At 50.2% G+C, this 20,007-nt stretch overlaps 1 protein-coding gene across 2 annotated transcripts in view; it reads left to right on the top strand.

The window, feature by feature from the left end:
* Nucleotides 1-20,007, top strand: part of RFTN1 (raftlin, lipid raft linker 1) — a 177,807-nt gene that overhangs the window by 149,248 nt on the left and 8,552 nt on the right. For both annotated transcript variants that reach the window (XM_032488952.1, XM_032488943.1), the window contains exons 8-9: nucleotides 15,231-15,334; nucleotides 17,330-17,408. In XM_032488952.1, coding sequence (XP_032344843.1) covers nucleotides 15,231-15,334; nucleotides 17,330-17,408 — 183 coding nt within the window. The remainder of the gene's footprint in view (nucleotides 1-15,230; nucleotides 15,335-17,329; nucleotides 17,409-20,007) is intronic.

The raw sequence follows: 20,007 nt of genomic DNA on the forward strand, positions 1-20,007 counted from the left end.
TTTTATTTTTTTAACGGAGGTGCTGGGGATTGAACCCAGGACCTCGTGCATGCTAAGCACGTGCTCTACCACTGAGCTACACCCTCCCGCAAAGAAGGGCTTTATCTTTAGGTCTTCCCAGTGTGTTTGGGATTAGAAGGGTGGGAAATAATTCTACAAGAGCTTTATTTATGTATTTTTTTAGAAGCATAGTCAGTTTACAGTGTTGTGTCAATTTCTGATGTACAGCATCATGTTTCAGTCATACATGAACATACAGTATTCCTTTTCACAGTCTTTTTCATTATAGATTATTACAAGAGATTGATGTAGTTCCCTGTGCTAGGCAGAAGAATCTGGTTGTTTTCTACAAGAGCCTTAAACACACACACACACACACACGCACACAATTTATTGTCTTATACTTGCTGGAAGTCAGAAAGTCCAGGTGGCCTCCACTGGGTCCTCTACTTTGGGTCTCACAAGGCTGAAATCACGGGCTGGCAGAGCTGCATCCTTCTCCCAAGCTCATTCAGGTTGTTGGCCGAATCCAGGTCCTTGTGGTTGTAGGACTGAGGTTCTTGCTCCCTGCTGGCTGCCAGCCAAGGGCAGATCTTTGCTCCTGAGAACTGCCTGCATTCCTTTTCGGCTCTCCATGTGGCCCCCAGAAGAACTTTTTAAAGGCACAGACAGCCTGGGAGCCTTCTTAAAAGCAGAACCTCCTGGGAGGACAGGGCCAATGGTTCTCCAAGAAGTTGGCTTAATTAAATTAATAAGTACAGAGGGTTGGAGGGGGTTCTTGTAGTTACATGATCGTTCATCACCACTTCTTGAAATGTGTTCTTTTAAAATTCACTTAGCTAAGAATTTTAGTGAAACTAAATTAAAAGAAGGGCCTCTGGGTGGAGTGAACTAGTTGAGAGGCTACACTCAGTAAGGACCTGCTTTCACTGGATGGAGATCTTTCTTTGTGGGCCCAATGATGTCATCCTGTGTCTTGTCCTGGGTCACATGTTTTTCAGTGTCTTGTGTAGAGACCTGGAAGGCGGGGGACCCACAGCTGGGAGGCTGTGGTGTATACTGAGTGACCATCAGGAAGACCAGGGATGCTTTTGGGCTCCAGAAAACTGTTTCATTTGGGCACTGGTGGGTGAGGATCGAGGGCATGGTTGAGAGTGGGGAGTGGGAAAGATTCTGGAAAACCCACTGAAACCAATGGCAACCAGAGCTGTATTTTCTGAATCTATCTGCTTTAACACATTGGGCTTCTAAATTAGATTATAGCCCATGGTCGTGGGAAACCTCCCACTACTTTTTTTTTTTTAAAAGAGGTAAAGAGACAAAACTAGAAACCCTGAAAATTACTTTTCTGATGCACCTTCTTTTTTGAGGAGGTTTCCCTGACTTCATAAACTCCTTTCAATCTCATTATCTATTCATTTTTGAATGTTGAGTCAAAACCAGCCCAATAAAACTTAATAGGATACGTTTAAGTATGAAAAAATCAATTACATTTAAGTGGGGGGAAAAGTCAATAATCCAGCACGGGGACACCTGATCTGAAAGCAGTTCTGATGCTTAAGTTTAATTCAGGTGAACAGTGTCCCCACTCTCCCCTCCAGATACTCCGGATACTTGGAGTGGTGACAAAAGTGGGGGTTTCCAGGTCCCTCCATTTTTGTTCTCTCCTGCGGTCTGCGGAGTCCCGTGTCCACTTGTGCCTCCACCTGGGAGATGCTTCCTTCCTGGTCCAGCCGTTTGTGAGGTTGCCCTCGATGCCGTCAGCTGGGTGCGTGCTCGCTCCCTTCTGGCACGTACCATGTTGCACCTTCCTTTGGAGTTGTTTAATTTTTTTTTAACGTGTTTTACAAACTCCTTGCGTCAAGGACTAGCCATTCTTGATACCCATGTTCCCTGGATCCAAATGAATTACCTCCTTGCCTGTGTTGAGTTTTCACCCAGCCTCGTTTGGGTGAATCTGGAACAGCGTGAGGTCCCTCCTACGCGTATGGGATAACTGGCCGTATTGTGGACACGGACACGGGAGGCTGTCATCCTTCTGTTGTTCAGTGTGATGCCAGCTGACTAGGAGTCTCCTGTCCTACTGCTCTCCCGCATCTGATGGGGAGCACAGACGGACTGTGAGGTGGACAGCAGTGGAGGACGTGCCTGGAAATGGTTAAAACCAAGTGGGCATGTTTATGTTGGAAGAGGAAAAAACAAGGGCAGTCAGGTAGCTGGTTCCATATTTTTGAAGGGCCAGCCTCTGATAAAGGAGGTCAACTCTGTTTTCCTCGATGGCAAGGGAAAAGCTAGGTCCTTTGGGGACCTCTCATGGAACCATTTGGCGGAGGAAGTGGCTGGGGACGTGAGGCTGTCAACTCCCAGGTACTGGGTGTTCACGTGTTCAGTTCCCATGAGATGAAGGAGTGATGGAGGTGGCCGCCCTGCCTTGGGCAGGGAGCACTAGAGAAGTGGTTCCAAAACCTTATGGACCCTCAGAATCACCTCATGGACTTGCTACAAATGCACATTCCCAGGCACCACTCCGGGAGATTCAGAGTCAGCAGGTCTAGGGGTGGAGAATAAGCATCTTCATGTTAAAAATCCAACCAGCCAGGAACCACTGGCCCGAGAACCACCCTGATGCTTTAATCAGCTGGGATGATGCATGGTTGACCTGTTGCTTATAAGTCAGTGGCCTCTTGGAGACAAAACTCTTAAACATCCTCTTCATCTAAGGTGAAAGGGGGTTACCACTTGGCAAATTCAACAAGACGACTCCAAAGCTAGTCTGATGAGGCCAAGACATCTGTTCTTAAACTTTCATAACTTTTTTTTTCTTATTACAAAAGTGATGCTTGGACAGTTCTTCACAACATGAAGCATAGTTACCCTATGACTGCCCCAGCAATTCCACACCAAGGCATGTATCCAAGAGAAATGGAAACGTAGGTCTGCACAAACACCTATATGTAAATCTCCATACTAGTGTTATTCATAATAGCCAAAAAGTGGAGACAGTCCAAATACCCATCAAGTGATGAATAAATAAACCGAATATGGTATGCACGTACAATGGAATATTATTCGGAAATGAGAAGGCATAAGTACTAACACGTGCTCCAACAGGGATGAACCTTGAAAACTCGATGCTAAAATGAAAGCCAGGGACAAAAGCCCACACGTTCTGTGGTTCCATTTATATGAAATGTTCTGATTAGGCAGATCTATAGAAACAAAGTGGATTAGAGGTTGCTAACGGGTACAGGAATTTGGGGAGGAGGTGATGAAAATGTTCTAAGCTTACACTGTGGTCATGGTTGCACAACTGTGTGAATATATTGAAAACCACTGGCTTGTGTACTATAAACGGGTGAAATTTTAGATACGTCAGTGACATTTTAAGGCGTTTTGAGAAACTGATGCATGGTATTGAAGACAGCTTAGAAAATACAAAAAAAAGGGAACAAAATCATCCCACTCTCGTGACTGAGAAGTTGCTCACGTAACGTCTCGGTGTGTTTCCTTCTCGTCTATATTCTATATACATTTGTATATTTTTTAATGAGATGGTATTTATACCCTTTCTATTTCAGCACTTTAAATGGCTGTAGACTATTTTGGTATCTGAACGATCATATTTAATTTATTTAGTTTGTTTTCTATCAGTGGATTTTAGGTGGTTTCCTTTTTTTTTTTTTTCAGTCCTGTAGGTCATGAATATTCTTTGGTTTTATCATGTGCTTCATGTCACATTTTGATTAAAAGGTTCTTTCACGATGGTTGGTAAGCAGTCAGGAATCTACTGTAGGTGAAGGTGATAACTTTGATGTAGTTTTGTTTGTTCATTTGTTTTTGGAGAGAAGGTAATTAGGTTCATTTATTTGTTTATTTTTTTAGTGGAGGTACTGGGGATTGAACCCAGGACCTCGTGTATGCCAAGCATGTGCTCTACCACTGAGCTACACCCTCCCCACTATGTGGTTTTAAATTCTAGAGTTTTTGCTGACAAACTTCCCCAGCCCCTACTCCAAAATAAATACCTTTTCATTTTGTACTGTGAGAAAGCTCTTTCTAATCCTTATTTTTTATTGAAGTGTACTTGATTTACAATGTCAGTCTCAGGTGCACAGCAAAGCGATTCAGTTATACATATGCATACACGTATATGTAGGAAAGCTCTTTTTAAAGCCTTTCTTTTCTGGCTTGTAGATAAGGTGAAAAATGAAAGAAGGAAGAAAGGTTAAACATAGGATCCGTCACCCACCTCATTTTGTCTAAAGAGAGTAATAAAATGACACATCCTGCTTACTCCCAGAAAGTCTTAATTTCCTCTCGCTCCTCAAAGCAAGTGGGAGGGACTTGGCCAGTCCCTGGATGGAGAAAATGTGTCTGGTTTAATTGATATCAAGCAAAGCTGTTTCCAGGTCTGCTGGAGAGGACAGGCTCACCCCCCGATGCATTCAGGCAGCTTCTGGAGGAGGGCGGCCTCGCAGCAGGAGGTCCCTCAGAGCAGCCTGCAGCTTTGAGCTCCTTATCCATCTGCACTTGGCAACTGCAGCCCCGTCTGCCCATACTCAGGGTCAGAGTCTGCCCTGCACCCCCTTGACCTTGGAACGTCCAGCCTCGTTTCTCTAATGTCACCTGGGGGCACTTTATGGTAACACACCTGGCATGGTTCTCCTGCTGCCCACCGGGCACGTGTCAGCAGGAGCTCTGATGCGGGGCGTGCATGCCACCTCCTGTCCTTCCCCTCCGCGGCCCTGACCCCTCCCCCGAGCTGCACACTCCAGGACCACATCACCCGCCCACCCTGGAATCCAGGAGAGTGTTATCTTGCACTGCAGGTTCAGGGTTGCTGCCAGCTTGGCGTGGGTGGTGCCTCGGGAGAAGCCCGGACAGGATCTCGAGCCGGCGCGCTCTTCTCCAGCAGGGGGGTGTTTATCTCTGCCTCCCAGAGTGCGCCGGTGGCGTGGCCGTGCCTCACGGTGGCTTGTCATAAATGAGACATCAGGGCTGCAGGTGTGCCAGGGGGCGGTGCGTCTGTGAGGAGGAGATGAGAGCTGGGTATGCCAGCTTTGAGTGTGGTGAGAAGCTGGCCGCCCCGAGCTCTGTTCAGCAGCAGCGAGTACGTTCTGCTTCTCTCCGACCAGACGAGGGGACTTGCACTATGATTTTCCTCCTAGGGATTTGCCCAAGCATTTGGCTCTTCCTGGAATAATCATAATATATCAGTTTGCTTCTGCTGTGGAATATAAGGCACCCAAAGCTTAGTGAAATAAAATAACCGCCTTTCAGAGAGGGTAGAGCTCAGTGGTAGAGCACGTGCTTAGCATGCACAGGATCCGGGGTTCAATCTCCAGTACCTCCATTAAAAACAAACAAACAAAAAACACCCTTTATGGTTGTAGTGAGTGCACAGGCCAGCTGGGTGATTTTGGTGATCTGGTCTAAGCTCCTGTAACCTCAGCAGGACTCCCTCTGCTGCTGGAGTCACCAGTGGGTCACCTGGTGCCTTGATGGTCCAAGATGGCATCTCTCATGTCCGTCGGCTGGTTGGGCCACGTGACTTTCATCATCCAACAGGCCAGCCTGGGCTTGTCCTCATGCTGCAGGCACGATCCCAGGAGAGCAGGTGGAAGCAGCGAGGTCACTCGAGGCCTAGGCTCAGGGCTCACAAGGACCGTATTCTGCTAGTCAGAGCGAGTCACGAGCCCAGCCCAGATTCACGGGGTGGAGGAGTGGGCTCTGCCTCCTTATGGGAGGACCTGCCGTGTTGCCTTGTAAAGAGGCCTGGATGCCGGAAGGTCATCACTGAGGCCATTTTTGCAAGCGATCTGTCTCAAATAATACAACAGTCCAAGCATTATTATTATTATTTTGCTGGGCTCTCGAAGGGCTGCAGACTTGGTTGCCTTTCTTTGGTGGCAGAGAAAAATCAGGCAAAGATGTGAATTAACCAGCAGGGGTGGGTGGCGCGTCATGGAGAGGGAGCCGTCTATGCACTGTATGTATTTTCTGCTGCTCTCTTTTCTTTCTCTAAGAACTAAGCTTTTTTTTTTTTTTTTTTTTTCATTTTTAACGTATTCTCTTTGAACGTTATGAAAGCCAAAGTTGTCTCAAATGAGACCGATGGCTTTCTTAGACTCTATTATGTTGGCCTAATTACATATCAGCAAAATGTTTTTCTGGGGCATTGTGTGTAAAACAAAGAGGGAAACAACATCCCCAGCCAGCCCAGCGTCCCGGCCCCTCCCCCAGCTGGCAGAGGCTGTGGTCCTGCAGAGGGGCTGGGGGAGGGCGGGGGCCGGGAAGGCAGGACCGCCGCAGCCACTACTGGCCTCAGATGGATTTTCCCTTTCCCCAGAGAGAACGGGGGCGGGGGGGAGTCCTTCCTTCCCGTCCCCTTCCCTCCAGCACACCTCATGCTGGCTTCCATCTCAGGGTCGGGGGGGGGGGGGGGGACATATGTTTGTTCCCACCATCCCCCAGCCTGGGATTTCCTGCAGCAGGAGAAGGGGCTCACACATCTTTGCTCCCAACGTACCCAGCACAGAGCCAGGTTGACTGGATGTGGAGATTCATAAGTGAACAGAGATCCCCTCTATAGCCTTGTCCTTGGGGTTGCTGGAGGACCCGCTGAGTGTTCTGCAGGTCCGCCCCAGCGTTAGAGCATCCCCTTTCCATTTGATAAATAGAGATGGACCAGTCCTTCTTTCCAGCCTGGCATTCCCCTCCTGCCCCGCCCTTTACTTTCCATCCAGTGAGAGCGTGACTCCTGTTTTCCCCCTGTGCTGTCGGGGCCAGGGTCTCTGCTGAGCCCAGGCAGAGTGAGGGTGAACCCCAGATTCCCTGAGAACACGTTTACATGCCCTGTTTTGTTCTCACTACCTCTTGGTGTCTGCCACTTCCCTCTTCAAGCATCTGGCCGTGGTCTTTGGAGACCCCACTGTCCATCCAGAGACAGTCTCTCAGGCTTTCGTGTTGTCTGCCTTCTCAAGGCATTACTCTGTCTTCTTCAGTGTGTTTCCTACCCTGGGCGGCTCTCGGCCAGTTCCTCCTGGTTATCCCAGTTACCATCTTCTGCCTCCCGGTCCCCAAGAGACCCTGTCCTCAGCCAGCCTCACCTCTCCTGGGGTTTTCATCTGCCCCGTGCTGGCCAGTGCCTCCAAGCCTTCATTTTCCTCCTAACCTTTCCCTGGCTGTAGACTGTGTGTTAGTGTCCTATTGCTGTAACAACCTTAGTGGCTTAAAACAACACAAATTCATTCTCTTATGGTTCTGGAGGCCAGAGTCCAAAACAGATTGTAAAAGATCATCGAGGTGCTGGCAGGGCTGCCTTCTTTCTCGGAGTATCTGTTTCCTGCTTTTCCACTTCTAGAGGCCAGCCAGCCCTGAGGCTAGTCCGTCTGCCCTCTGCTTCCACCTCTCGCCTCCTTCCCTGACTCCCACCCTCCTCCCGCCTCTCTTCTAAGGACCCTTTTTCATAACACCGAGCGCAACTCATTAATCTCCCCATCTCAAGAACTTCAATCTGCCAGCTCCCTTTTACCTTACAAGGTAGCCTCTTCCCAGGCCCCAGAGATTAGGATGTAGACAGATTTGGAGGGGTTGAATGGGCATTATTCTTTCTGCCACAGGCCCTGTTTTATCTTGCTGCCTCCTGCCCCCTTCCACGGGTTTCTCAAACTCAGCGTGTCAAAAGTGGAATTATCACTCTCCCTGCTGTCCATGTCCCGTATGCCTGGGTTCAGCACGCGAGCAGCCCTTACCCCAGCCCCCCAGCATCTGTTGTGGATCAACACATTGATGTAACCAGCCCAGCATTGAGGAACACGGGTGATGTTCAGTGTTTTGCTATCGCAGACAGTTCTCCAGTGAAACTTTGTACATGTGTCATTTTTTTAATATATAGGCTGAATTCCCAGAAGTGAGCTTGTTGGGTCAAAGGGTACGTGTATTTGTAATTTTGAGAGATACTGTCAAATCATTCTCCATGAGGTGGAATCTGCCCTCCTGCCTGCCTTGAACCGAGAATGCTCACTACCCCCACAGCCTTGTCAACTAAGTCGTTGTCAGACTTCGGGGTTTTTCCAATATGTTAGGTCAAGATATGATTTCTCAGGGTAGTTTTGATTTGCGTTTCTCTTATTGTGAGATTTGGCATTTTTTCCTGTGCTTTATAGCCATTAGAATTTCCTTATCTGTGACTCGCTTCATTCATCTTAAAATTCAGATTCTGAGATTTTTTTTCTCATCAATTTTTAGAAGCTCTTTTTTGACTATAATTTTTAAATATTTTATTTTACTGAAGTATAGTCTGTTTACAATATTGTGTTAATTTCTGGTATACAGCCTAGTGATTCCATTATACATATATATTCCTTTTCATATTCTTTTTTATTATAAACTATTACCAAGTATTGAATACAGTTCCCTGTGCTATACAGTAGGACCTTGTTGTTTGTCTATTTTATTATATAGTAGTTTATATCTGCTACTCCCAAACTCCTAATTTATCCCTTCCTACTCCCTTTCCCCTTTGATAACCATAAGTTTGTTTTCTATGTCTGTGAGTCTATTTCTGTTTCATAAATAAGTTTGTGTCAATTTTTTAGATTCTACATATAAGTGATATCATAGAGTATTTGTCTTTCTCTGACTTGTTGCACTTAGTATGACAATCTCTAGGTCCATCCATATTGCAGCAAATGGCATTATTTCACTCTTTTTTATGGCTGCATAGTATTCCATTATATATATTTATCTTCTTTATCCAGTCATCTGTTGATAGACATTTAGGTTGCTTTTGAGCTGCAAATATTTTCACATCGTGTCATTTGTCTTTTGACTTTGTATAACATGTCCTTTATCAGGCAGTAGGAGTTTTATGTCACCAAATTTATTTTTACTTTATGGCTTCTGGATTCTAAGCTATTTAGAAGTGGCTTCCAGCAGACCCTTTAAAAATTAAAATAATAAAATTGTGTTAAATGTGGGGGATTGGACCCAGGCATCTGTTTCTTCTGAAAAATCCTAGTGAAATGACACTAAAAGAATGATGGATAGACAGACGGACAGACAGGTGTAGTTAGAGTCAGTCCTTCTCATTCACAGATTCCCTATTTGTGAATCCTACTTGCTGAATTTGTTTGTAGTCCCCAAGGCAATACTGTTGGTGCTTTCACAGTCACTGGCAGATGTATGCTTAGTGGCAAAGAAGATAATGTTGCTGCTGTGCATGTTCCCAGCTAAGGGAACAAGTGTCCCATCGGCAGTCCAGTTAGTGCCACACCGTTGACACGTTTGCGCTTTGTGCTGGTGATTTCACTGTTTAAAATGGCCCCCAAGTGCAGTGCTGAAGTGCTGGCTATGAATGAACCTACAAAATATGTTAAACAAGGTGTCTTTAAACAGAAACACACATGAAACAAGGTTCTGTACTGATCAGGTGACAAACATCTGACCAGAGGCTTGCAGGAAACTAACCCTGTATTTCCCCAGGAGCCCTGTTTCAGAACCTGCTAATTCAGTGTTTGTGGAAACGCTATAGAACGTAACTCCCATGAACAGTGAAAACTTACTGTAGGTGATAAATAGGTAGATAGGTAGGTAATTAGAATGATAGATAGATGGATAGATAGACACCTACAAGAACAAAAAGACTGAAAGAAGAGAAAGTGGAAGATGGGTGACTTCTACACATTTTTAGAAGGTGGAAGGCGCCTGGCGGAGGCTGACTGGCTTAGCAAAGTGGAGGACACTGCACCTGGGTGGGGAGGGAGCCTGAGGAAAGCTCTGGTCTTCAAAGCATGAGTCACCGTCGGGTGATGGGAGGTGAACTGCAGAACTAAAACCAGGGCGTTGGTTTGAACTGAAGCCCTTCCATGGTGTGGTCAGATCCCTAGCTCTCCCGAATGCCTCATGCAGCTGGGTAACTGGAAGTGACGCAGGGATCAGATGAAACCGCTGAAAATTAAGAGGTAGAGTTATGTATCCATGAAACAAAAACAGGATGCTATAAAAAAGAAATGGCCAAAAGATCAGAAGGAGCTTTTGGGTCTGAAAAAGAGGCCAGAGGAGCATTTTAAAACATAGCAAAAAGGCTGAAAAACAAAATAAAGGACATCTTTTCAGAAGGTAAAATAAAAAGACAGAGTAAGAAAATGGGGAGAAAGAAAGGTAATAAAATTAAAATATCAGTCCTACATTCTGACTGCTAGGAGGTCTAGAAAGAAGGCAGCTGCAGAGGAGAGAAAAACTATCAAAGAAAAAAAAAAAAAAAAAGACATTTTCAGAGCCAAAGGACAAAAATCCTTTGAGGGCAAAGCCATTCAGTGCATAGCCTTTTGAGTTTTTAAAAAACAAAACAAAACAAACAAACAAAAAAACAACTTTGAAGGCATATTGTGAAATTCTGGAACTATGTGGGAAAAAAATATCCTAACATCTTCCAAAGTAGCACAACAGGTTACAAAGTATTAGTAATTCAAATAGACATCACAGTAGCCATGCTGACTTCCCAAAGCTAGTGGAGCAATACTTTAAAAATGTTAATGGAAAAATAAGAGTTCAGCCTAGACTTCAGACTGTTGGTTAAGGGTGAAGACAATGACTTTCTTAGAAATGCGGGGATGCAGATGACTTCCAGGGCATTGTTTCCTAAGGGACCACAAGAGGATGTGCTCCAGCAAAATGAAGAGGAAACCAAGAAAGAGAAAACACCAGCCATAGAGAGTGGTGGAGGGAGAGCCCAGGTGTGGGAAGCAGCCACACCAAATTGGAGCACAGGTACAGAAAGCTCCAGAAATGATGTCTCCACGTGGAAAAAAATAGGAATCAGGTATTTTGATACATGGAATATTCATTGATAGGTACATAATAGAGGTGTTGGAACATGTGGAATCAATCAGTAATGGGTTGATGTACAACCAGACAGATGAAAAAAAAAATTGAGGCCACAGTTAACTCCAGGAAAGATAAAGGGTCGTATTTTAAAAGGAAGATATGGTTACAGGGCATGACTTGACCCAGCAGTGAGCAATATTTCCAAAGTTGTAATAGTACAGACTTCTGATTTAATTAAAATGACTTTATAGCCATTTGGGGCACCAGGAAAGAGAAGGTAAGGAGTGTATATGGGAGCCTTCATTTCCCACGGTAGGAAATCAAAAAATCCCTAAAACTAATACATAAGGACATAGTATATAAACGTGTCCTGCCAGTGAGTGTTAGACGTTAGTGCTTTGGTAGCAATTTTACAAAAGATGCACGTGCCCTCTCAGGGAAGGGAAGGAAAAGGAAGGACCCAGCAGGTGGGTACCGAGAGCAGAGGACCCCTTTCCACAGTCACTGCACTGCTTCAGAAGTGGAGACCGTCCCAGAGGCCCTGATGTGCAGGACACCAGCTTGCTCACTGGGCCAACGTGCTGCCTCCTAATATCCCCCTGCACAGAAGAGCTTTAGAATGATCAAAAGACAAATGCATTTCTTAGTAAACTCTGCATCGTGTTGTCTATATTTTCAGAGGGGAAGGAAAGGTTGTGTTGGTTGCCCGTTTTAGTGCATTTGCGACCACCAGAGAAATCAGAGGGAACAAAGCGGGGAGAAAAAAAGAGCCATGAATACAAACGAATTCCCTTTACACACGTTGAAGAACCACAGGACATGCTCCATTTTTTTTTTTAAAACACTCCAGGTGTGACCGGAGATTACGGTATCCACACAGGAGAGTGGAGAGTTAATTAAAATGTTTGCTTCTGTTCCCAGAAAGAAAGGTCTTTTCGTTTGCTAAGCAGGCTGGCTTTGGAGTGCTGTTTGTGCGTTCCTGTCCTCACTGGAGTGTCACAGGAAAGCAGATCAAAGAGAGCCTTCCATCCGATGGGCTTGCTACCCGCTTTCTCAGCTAACGGACTTGAAAGCTTCTTCCACTGACTGCATGGGGCTCATATCATATTTTCCAAGTGTCGTCGTCTTACTGTATTGATGACATGCAAACCGGCTTTGATAGGTGCTTTGTGGAAAACCACATTTTCCATGAATTAAGTCAAGACCAGCCCAGGTAGTCGGAGTGGGAAGGTCGGGCGGAGTGAAACACTTCGCCCCCCTCCCGCTTGTGTTTTCTCGCAACCCGTCCCGGGACAGCCGGCTGGGAACGCGTGCGGCTGAGCCCTCAGCTCCCTCAAGCAGGGTCGTGTTTTGTTGTGTTTTCTCTTTTCCTTTTGGTCTTTGTGTTTCTCTGCCCTCTGGCTGACATCCCCCACCCCGAGGGGAAAAACTGTTGGGGAGACATCCTGCCGTCTTTCTCTTTAAGACGGTGAGTAACTGGAATGAAACGGAGCGAAGCAGAGCAGCCCCGCCAGGCCAGTCTGGGCAGGCGGGTCGGGCTGCCGGGGGGCTGCCCATTGTCCTGCCGTGCCGGGCGCCCGAGGAGAAAACCCAGCCAGGGCACAGGCACCAATGAAAGGACTCCATCCTGCCACTCAGGGCTTTGTGAGTGCCATCGCTTGTCCTGGTTGCCATGGCTACTGTCTGATGGTGGCGGGTTTGTCAGCGTGCTTGATAAAGTGGGAAGGTTATTCTTGATAGAGCCAAGTAATCATAACCTCGCCAAGCTGGAGTGTGGCTTGCACATTTTCTCCCTCCTCTCTCTCAATCAGAGACGCAGGGCTGGGGGCTGGGGTTCTCGGAATAAAGCAACCTCGGCAGGGGGTGAGGGCCTGCCTGGCACGAGGGATGCTGGCCCTGCTGGCCTGGAAGGGAGGTCCCCAGGTGCTCAGGGGGCCGGCAGAAGCGGGGGTCGTTGGGTCACCTGTTGTCATCTCTGGCCTGAGTGGAGGTTTCAGGGATGGGGCCAGAATGGGGTCCCCTCCTACCCCTCTCCTGGAAATTGTACTGGCACCTTCTCTCCTCCCTTCCTGCTCCCCGTCCTGTATTAAGCCCTCTTCCTTTCCTGCTCCTCTTGCCCTGGCTCCTCCCTGCTTCTTTGCTCCCCTGCCCTCTCCCCTCCCCACTCACTTTCTTTCTGCTGCCCCAATAGCAGTAACAGAGCTGAGCCTTTGAAAGTCTCTTGACTTTCTCCTCTCCTGAAGAATGAAAGGGAGGGTTGGATGAGGCTAACAGTTGATGGATTCTGGCCACAGAACTGCAGACTCTCTTCTGTCATCAGAAGAAACCTAATTGATTTTCTAGGCAGTGTCCTCTCAGACTTACCTGTACCTCAACTACTGGAAATGCCGTTTAAAAAAAAATTAAAGAGGGGAGGGTATAGCTCAGTGGTAGAGCGCGTGCTTAGCATGCACAGGGTCCTGGGTTCAATCCCCAGCACCTCCATTAAAGATAAATAAATACGTAAATAAACCTAATTACCTCCACCCCATTAAAAAAAATAGACCTGCCATATAATCCAGCAATTCCATTCCTGGGCGTATGTCCAAAGGAAATGAAAACACTGACTAGAAAAGACACTTTCACCCCAGTGTTCACAGCAGCACTATTTACAACAGCCCAGAAATGGAACCACCAACCCAAGTGTCCATCAAGAGATGACTGGATAAAGAAGATGTGGTACACACACACACACACACACACACACACACACACACACACACACACACACACACAGTGGAATATTACTCACTCATAAAAAAGAATGAAAATTTTGCTATTTGCCACCACGTGGATGGACCTTCAGGGTGTTATGCTAAGTGAAATAAGTCAAAGAAGGACAAACATTTCATGTCTTTAGTTGTATGTGGAATCTAAAAAATAAAACAAATGAACAAATAAAAGAGAAACAGACTTACAGATAGGGAGAACAAACTAGTGGGTACCAGTGGGCAGAGGGTGTGGGGGGAGGGGCCAGATAGGTGAAGAGGATTAAGAGGTACAGACTACTAGGTACAAAATAAATAAGATACAGGGATGTGATGTACAGCACAGGGAATATAGCCAATAGTCTATAATAACTTTATATGGAGTATAATCTATAAAAACATGGACCTACTATGTTGTACACCTGAAACTAATACAATATTGTAAGACAACCATACTTCAATTAAAAAAAGAACGAAGCAGATTCCTGGGCCCCACCCCCACCACTTCTGGTTGTGCAGGTCTGGGTGGGGTCCTAAGACTCTGCATTTCTGACAAGTGCCCACCCAGGTGATGCTGCCAGCTTGGGGACCTCACTGACACAGGCCGGCCAAGACTAGCTTTATACAGTTGAGGTTCCCCAAGGGTAAGCTGCTGGCCTGGTAGCCACGCTGGAGTTCCTGGAACGCCTCTTCCCCAGCTCTGCCTGTCCATCTCCGCCCCGTCCCCAAGCCCCAGGAAGCTGGCCCTGCCAGCAGGCCATTTTATATGTCAGTGACTTGAGTGTTTGTGCCATGGCCTCTGCTGGACTTGAACTCTGGCCACAGGCCCGTGTCTTCACCCACCTCCAAGCCACCCCGGCTCCCAGGTACTGGCTGGATGAGTCCTGTGGCCACCTTGGCTGGAAGGAACTGGGCTCGTGTCGGAGGCGTTCTGAAGTCACTGTCGGGCGCCAGTGTGGCAGAGGTGGGGGTGCAGCATCTGCGCAGGGCAGGATGAGGACCCAGCTTCAGGAATGAGGTCCGCTGCATGAGAAAGCAGGATGGGGCACCGGGGGCAGCGGCCTCACAGCGGGGCGTTCTCCCTGTGGGAGGAGGACTGAGTCTTTTCATTTGGTTTGAAATGAAACAGCTTTCGTTTACTCTGTTACGGCAGAAGGTGTAACCCAGGTGAAGCTCCCTGCATGTGTGCACACGCAGGGGGTGTGTGTGTGTGTGTGTCCGCGGTGGCTGGGTGAAGAGGACCCCATCTTTTGTCAGACGTAACTGACCTCCCCACGCCACGCTCTGGGCCCATCCAAGCAGTGTCGTCACGGGCCCTGGATGCGTACATCTTGGAGGCGACGTGCTTACACTGCTTGGGTGAAACTCGGGCTCTTTGTCCAGACAGGATTAATGCAGAATGAATGGGTTCATCCGTGGGCTCTAGCTCCCTGCCGAGTGCCCGGACTGAGTCGGGCCGGAAAGAAATCCTGCTCTGGCAGTCGGGCTCCGAAGTATTTAAGCATCTTTGGAGCCGGAGCCAGAGCAGGGCCCCAGGCTGCAGGGCACCCCGCCCCTTCCTGCTGCCTGGAGCAGGCGGGTGGGACGGCGCATGCTCAGGCCCTCAGGCGCTGGCTTGAGGCGGTCAGCCCTCACGTTGGCCTTTCTCCCCAGGGTGTCGAGGTGCAGACAGACTACGTGCCCCTGCTAAACTCACTGGCCGCCTACGGCTGGCAGCTCACCTGTGTGTTGCCGACTCCCGTGGTCAAGACTACCAGGTAACAGTAACAGTCGTCGCTCTAACTGAATACTTACCTGTCCCAGTAGGCTCTTTGTGACCTAGACCTGGCGTGTAGGCCCTTGCTGCGGCACGCCCTACAATTTCAAGTTCAAGTTCATCTGTCCACTCTCAACTCTGCCCGCCATCCCTCGAGCCCATGGGCTTATATCCCTGTCTTACCAACCCTAAAAGGCCTTCTGTCTGTCTTTGGGTTTGCTATCAAGCTAGTCCTAACTACTTGTTGGGTAGTGAGCAGAAATATGGTTCCCATTTTACAGATGAAGAAACTAAGGCTCAGAGAGGCTTCATCACGTACCTGAAGCCACACAGCCAGTAAGTGGGGGAACCTGGGACTAGAAAGTCAGTCTGCAGGATCAGGCGGTCCTACAACGGGCCGCCTCTTTGCTGACCTAGGGGGAGACCCCTCACGGCCCTCAGGGCTGCACCCTCCCCAGCCCCACTGCCTGCTCACCACTGCAGGATGAGGGACAGCATGAGGCAGCGCTGGTGATCTGGGCAGACGGCGGGTGGTGCAGCCCTAGGGCACAGGCTGAGGGTGCTGGTGCCCATCCCTGCCTCTTTGGGGTCCTTATCACGTCTCCCCGCCCTGACACTTGGCCAAGTGGGACTGTGCACCTGCAGGAGCCAGTCTGCAGCTGCCTTTGCCCCTTGGACCAATGGGAGCCTCCATATTATTTCTCAGCCAAGACTTGAATGGGCACAGGGTGGTGGAGGGGAGAGAACCCTGGAGCTGTGACCTGCAGGCTTGAACCCCAGTCCTGAGTCTGCCACTTGCTAACTGTCCACCTTGGTCAAGTCCATGTAGCTTTTTTGAGCCGATTTCCTAGTCTCTGAGACCAAGAATGCCTGTCTGTCTTCCATTCCAGAAGTCGAGAACCACCCCCTGAGAATGGATTTGAACGTGAAGCCCCTGCTAGTTCTGTGCTCTCAGCCAGGAGGGTGCAGACGGTTCTCTTTGTCTCCGTCTCAGGTGGTCAGACCTAAATAAGCCTCCATAATCCTCCACTTTCCTGGGTCCTAAATTCCCTTGCAGTGGAGAGGAGAGGGCGTGGAACCAGGGGATCTGACCTTGAATCTCTGTGATGTGACCCCAGGCTTGCTCCTTGACGGAGCTGTCTTGTCCTGTCACTGGAAGTGGTCCTGTGGCTTGGAGTGCGGGGTGAACTCACCCAGCCTGGCCCTGGCACAAAACAGGAGTGTCAGTGCTTTCCCCTCTTTTCCTCCGACACCCTGTGTAGTGACACGTCGCCTCGGCAGAGAAGGCGTCTGCACAATAGCAACTTAAGAAAGTGGTCTCCTTTACAGTATTTCTAGTGTCTCTAAAGGCAGCCCGTGGGGTCCCGCCTGCCTGGGAGGAAGGGGTGCTCCCTGTGCCAGGAAAATGAGCAGCACCCGCAGCCCACTTTGCTGATGCGTCTCTGCCGCGATGCCCCCCGTGCCCCTCAGCCCTGCTGCTCACGGGGGACTCACGTGGTGGCCGGGACCCCAGCATAGCCAGGCCCTCTGCCTGGGCTCCGGGGACAGGTGATGGGACAGCCCGTTGCTCGGTTCCTCTCTGTCTGTCCACCCATGCCAGCCAGCCCCTCTGCAGCCTCATTACCAAAGGCAGACTTGGAATAGGCCTCCCGCCCCCCTGATACTCTTGGAGGAGGCCACTTTGTCATCATTTGGCGGAGATAATTAGCTGTCATTTCACATCCCAGGGAGGGTGGCCTTCAGTCACAAAGCTGACTTTCAGGGATGTCCACAGAGTCTTTTTGGGGCCCCCAAGATAGCCCCATGGAAGCCAGGGTGGATGGCCTGGGGGTGGGGAGGGGTGAGGGGCTTCTTGACCTCTGCCCCCTTCGTCTCCGGCGCAGCCTCCCTTCCCTCGGGGGGGCCGGCCAGGGGCAAGTTCAGGATGGCGGCCTCTGGGTGGGGTGTGGGCCACCCCTGAGTATGAGTCTCATTCTCAGCTCCACATGTGTTGCAGGGAGGGGAACATATCCACCAAGCAAGTTGTCTTTCTTCAGAGACCTTGTCTACCTCAGAAAATCAAGAAGGAGTCAAAGGTGAGTGACCTTGGCTGCTTTGCGCACTGTGGCTCGGCAGGACTTCGCCTCTGACTGGATTTCTAACGGCGGTCAGAGGGCTGCCTGCTCCACCTGCCAGCAGCTCTCAGAGCTCGGGGACACCTGAGCCACTTGGCAAAATGCATCCCACCACTCCTGAGGCTGCCTCCCGCGGGGATGCTCGGGCCGCCAGCCGTGCCGCGAGGCTGAAGGTAGGGGCGCAAGGCCAGCCGCAGTCTGACCAGGGCTGGGACGGTTGAGCTGATGCCTGGCTTCTCTGCATCTGTTTCCTGTTACAAGCTGGTTGAAGCTCGGGCCTGCTCCCTGGGGCCATCAGAGGTGTGGTGATCTGGGCAGAGAGAACCTGCCAGAACACCCGCCCCGCAGGTCTCTGAGTGACAGTGGCTGGTATAGACGGAGAGCGGCCCTCACCTCACCCCTGTGGAGTGAGTCCTCATCCCAGGGCTGCCCTGGGATGGCCAGGGGCCTCCCCCACACACAAGCTAGACGACACTTGAGCTGTCCTGGAAACACAGCTGCCCTGAGAAGTGTGGCCATTCTCAGCATGTTTCCCGTGGTTCCTGAGGGTCAGCCCGAGTCCTCCCCTTGAATGAGATTCTGCTGTTTGCATCCCCACACTTTGCCCCTAGTGGGGGCTCCTCCCAAGAATCATTTGGGAAGAGCTGATGAGTCCAGGGAACCTGCCACACCGGGCAGGTGTCACCTGGAGCCGCCTGCTGCCCTGCTGACGGCCAAGGCCACACTGCTAGGCAGAGACCCGGGACTCGCCCATCCCCTAGCCTGGCACCCTCCCCGAGCTCCCTGCTCGTGGTTCCTCATGTTCTTTGGACACAGAGCCAGGAACAGGAGCATCAGGACAGGAGCACAGATCGGAGCAGCCCCTCCCCAGCCAACAAACCCAAAGGGGCCACTCATGGGAGGATGCCAAGGAGATGGCCCCGTAGAGCCAGGTGGGGTGGAGTGCAGAGGAAGATGTTGCTCCAGCTCGGAGATGCTCGTGTGACAGGTGGCAGCAGCAGAGGACCAGAAGGCAGCCGCCAAAGCCACCATTACCCACCAGGAGCAGTCAGCCGCCAGCTGGAAGACGGATGGCCCCGCACCGCCACCAGCCGCAGCTTGGCCAGGGCTGCGGGGGCTGCGTGCGTTCAGAGTGACATTCCAGCATCGCCAGCAAGGTCTCCTGCCAGACGCCTGGCTTGTGCCGCCCCTTACAAGGAAGGGGAGGTGCCGTTTCTCACCATCCCTTCCTGGTCAGTCATGGTGCCAGCAGATCCCAAAGCAGAGACGTGAGGTTTGATTCTGGGGAAGGCTCTGCGTGTCACCGAGGGGGCCAACCAGGGGAAACTCCTGTGGCTGGGGGCGTTTTCAAGGTGGCGCTCCAGGGCTGCTGAACAGTGTGCCTCGGGGGGAAGCCAGGAGATGGGAGCCAGGTTTCTCGGGTCAGTCGAGGTGTCCACCCGCAGTGAGCTGTACAAATCCTGGCAGCCTGCCTTCTCTTTGAAGTACTTGCCCTTCTCTGCCCCCTGTGGTGGGGATGGGCTAGTGAGGACTGCTGTTCTGTGTGTGACCCGGGGAGGTCACATCGCTGGTGGGGCCCCAGGAGGGGGCTGTACTGATAGACATCTTCTCGCCTCTGTCTCGTTGTCCTGTCACCCACTTCTCTGCTGATGGGGCGTCGTCCGGCTCCCGGGAGACCGTGTTCCCCCAACCCCATGGCCGTGGCAGTGGCTTCACCCCCTGGTGCCCTAGCTCACCCTTGGAGCACCTTTTTCTCCTGGCTGTGTGGTTTCCCACCCGGTTCCTCATTCCTAGCCCCATTTCTCCTGTCTTTCCTTACCTCTTCCTGAGAAAATCTTGTCTACCCCCAGGGTCGGAAAATCTCACTTGTCACCTGTGTCGGTGGCTCTTACCTCTGCATGTCCAGCCCGCGCTGCTCCCCTGGGACCCCAGCCCTAGCTCTTATGCAGCTCCTCGGCCGTCTCAGGGCAACTTATGACCTTGCCCTCCCCCTGGCCGGGCTTGCCCCCCACCCCCACCTAGAGGAGCCGCACCTCCACTGGCCCCGAGGCTCCCACCTGCCCAGAGGTCACCCTTGGCACTCTTACCTCCTTTGTCCCATAGTCAGTCTGTTCTTAATGCGAGTCTGTTTTAGGTCCTAGAAGCTCTGGAACCCCTACTTCTTCCCATCATCACCTGCCTGGACTACTCCGGTCTCCCCTTCAAATATGTTCTCCACGCAGCCAAGATGATCTTTAAAAAAAGCAAATCGAACCATGTCACCCCACTGCTTAAAATGGCTCTAAAGCTTTGGATTCTTCTGAAGATCAAGGTGGGAGCCTGTCCCGGGGTCCACACGGCCCTGTGGGATCTGGACCCGCCTTCTGCATTCCGGGCACCCTGGCTGCCAGACTCTTCCGTGCCCCTCCCTGCCCCAGGGCCTTTGCTTTGGCGGTTCCTCTGCCCGGGACACTCTCTTCCTTTGTATCTTCTCGGGAAGGTGGTCTCTCCTCTTAGACCGAGCCAGGCTCCTCTGTGATTGGAAGAACCAGGCTTCTCTCCATTTCTAACTGTTTGTGAT

This window comes from Camelus ferus, chromosome 1 (genome assembly GCF_009834535.1).
Source record: "Camelus ferus isolate YT-003-E chromosome 1, BCGSAC_Cfer_1.0, whole genome shotgun sequence".
In the NCBI taxonomy this organism is placed as follows: Eukaryota; Metazoa; Chordata; class Mammalia; order Artiodactyla; family Camelidae; genus Camelus; species Camelus ferus.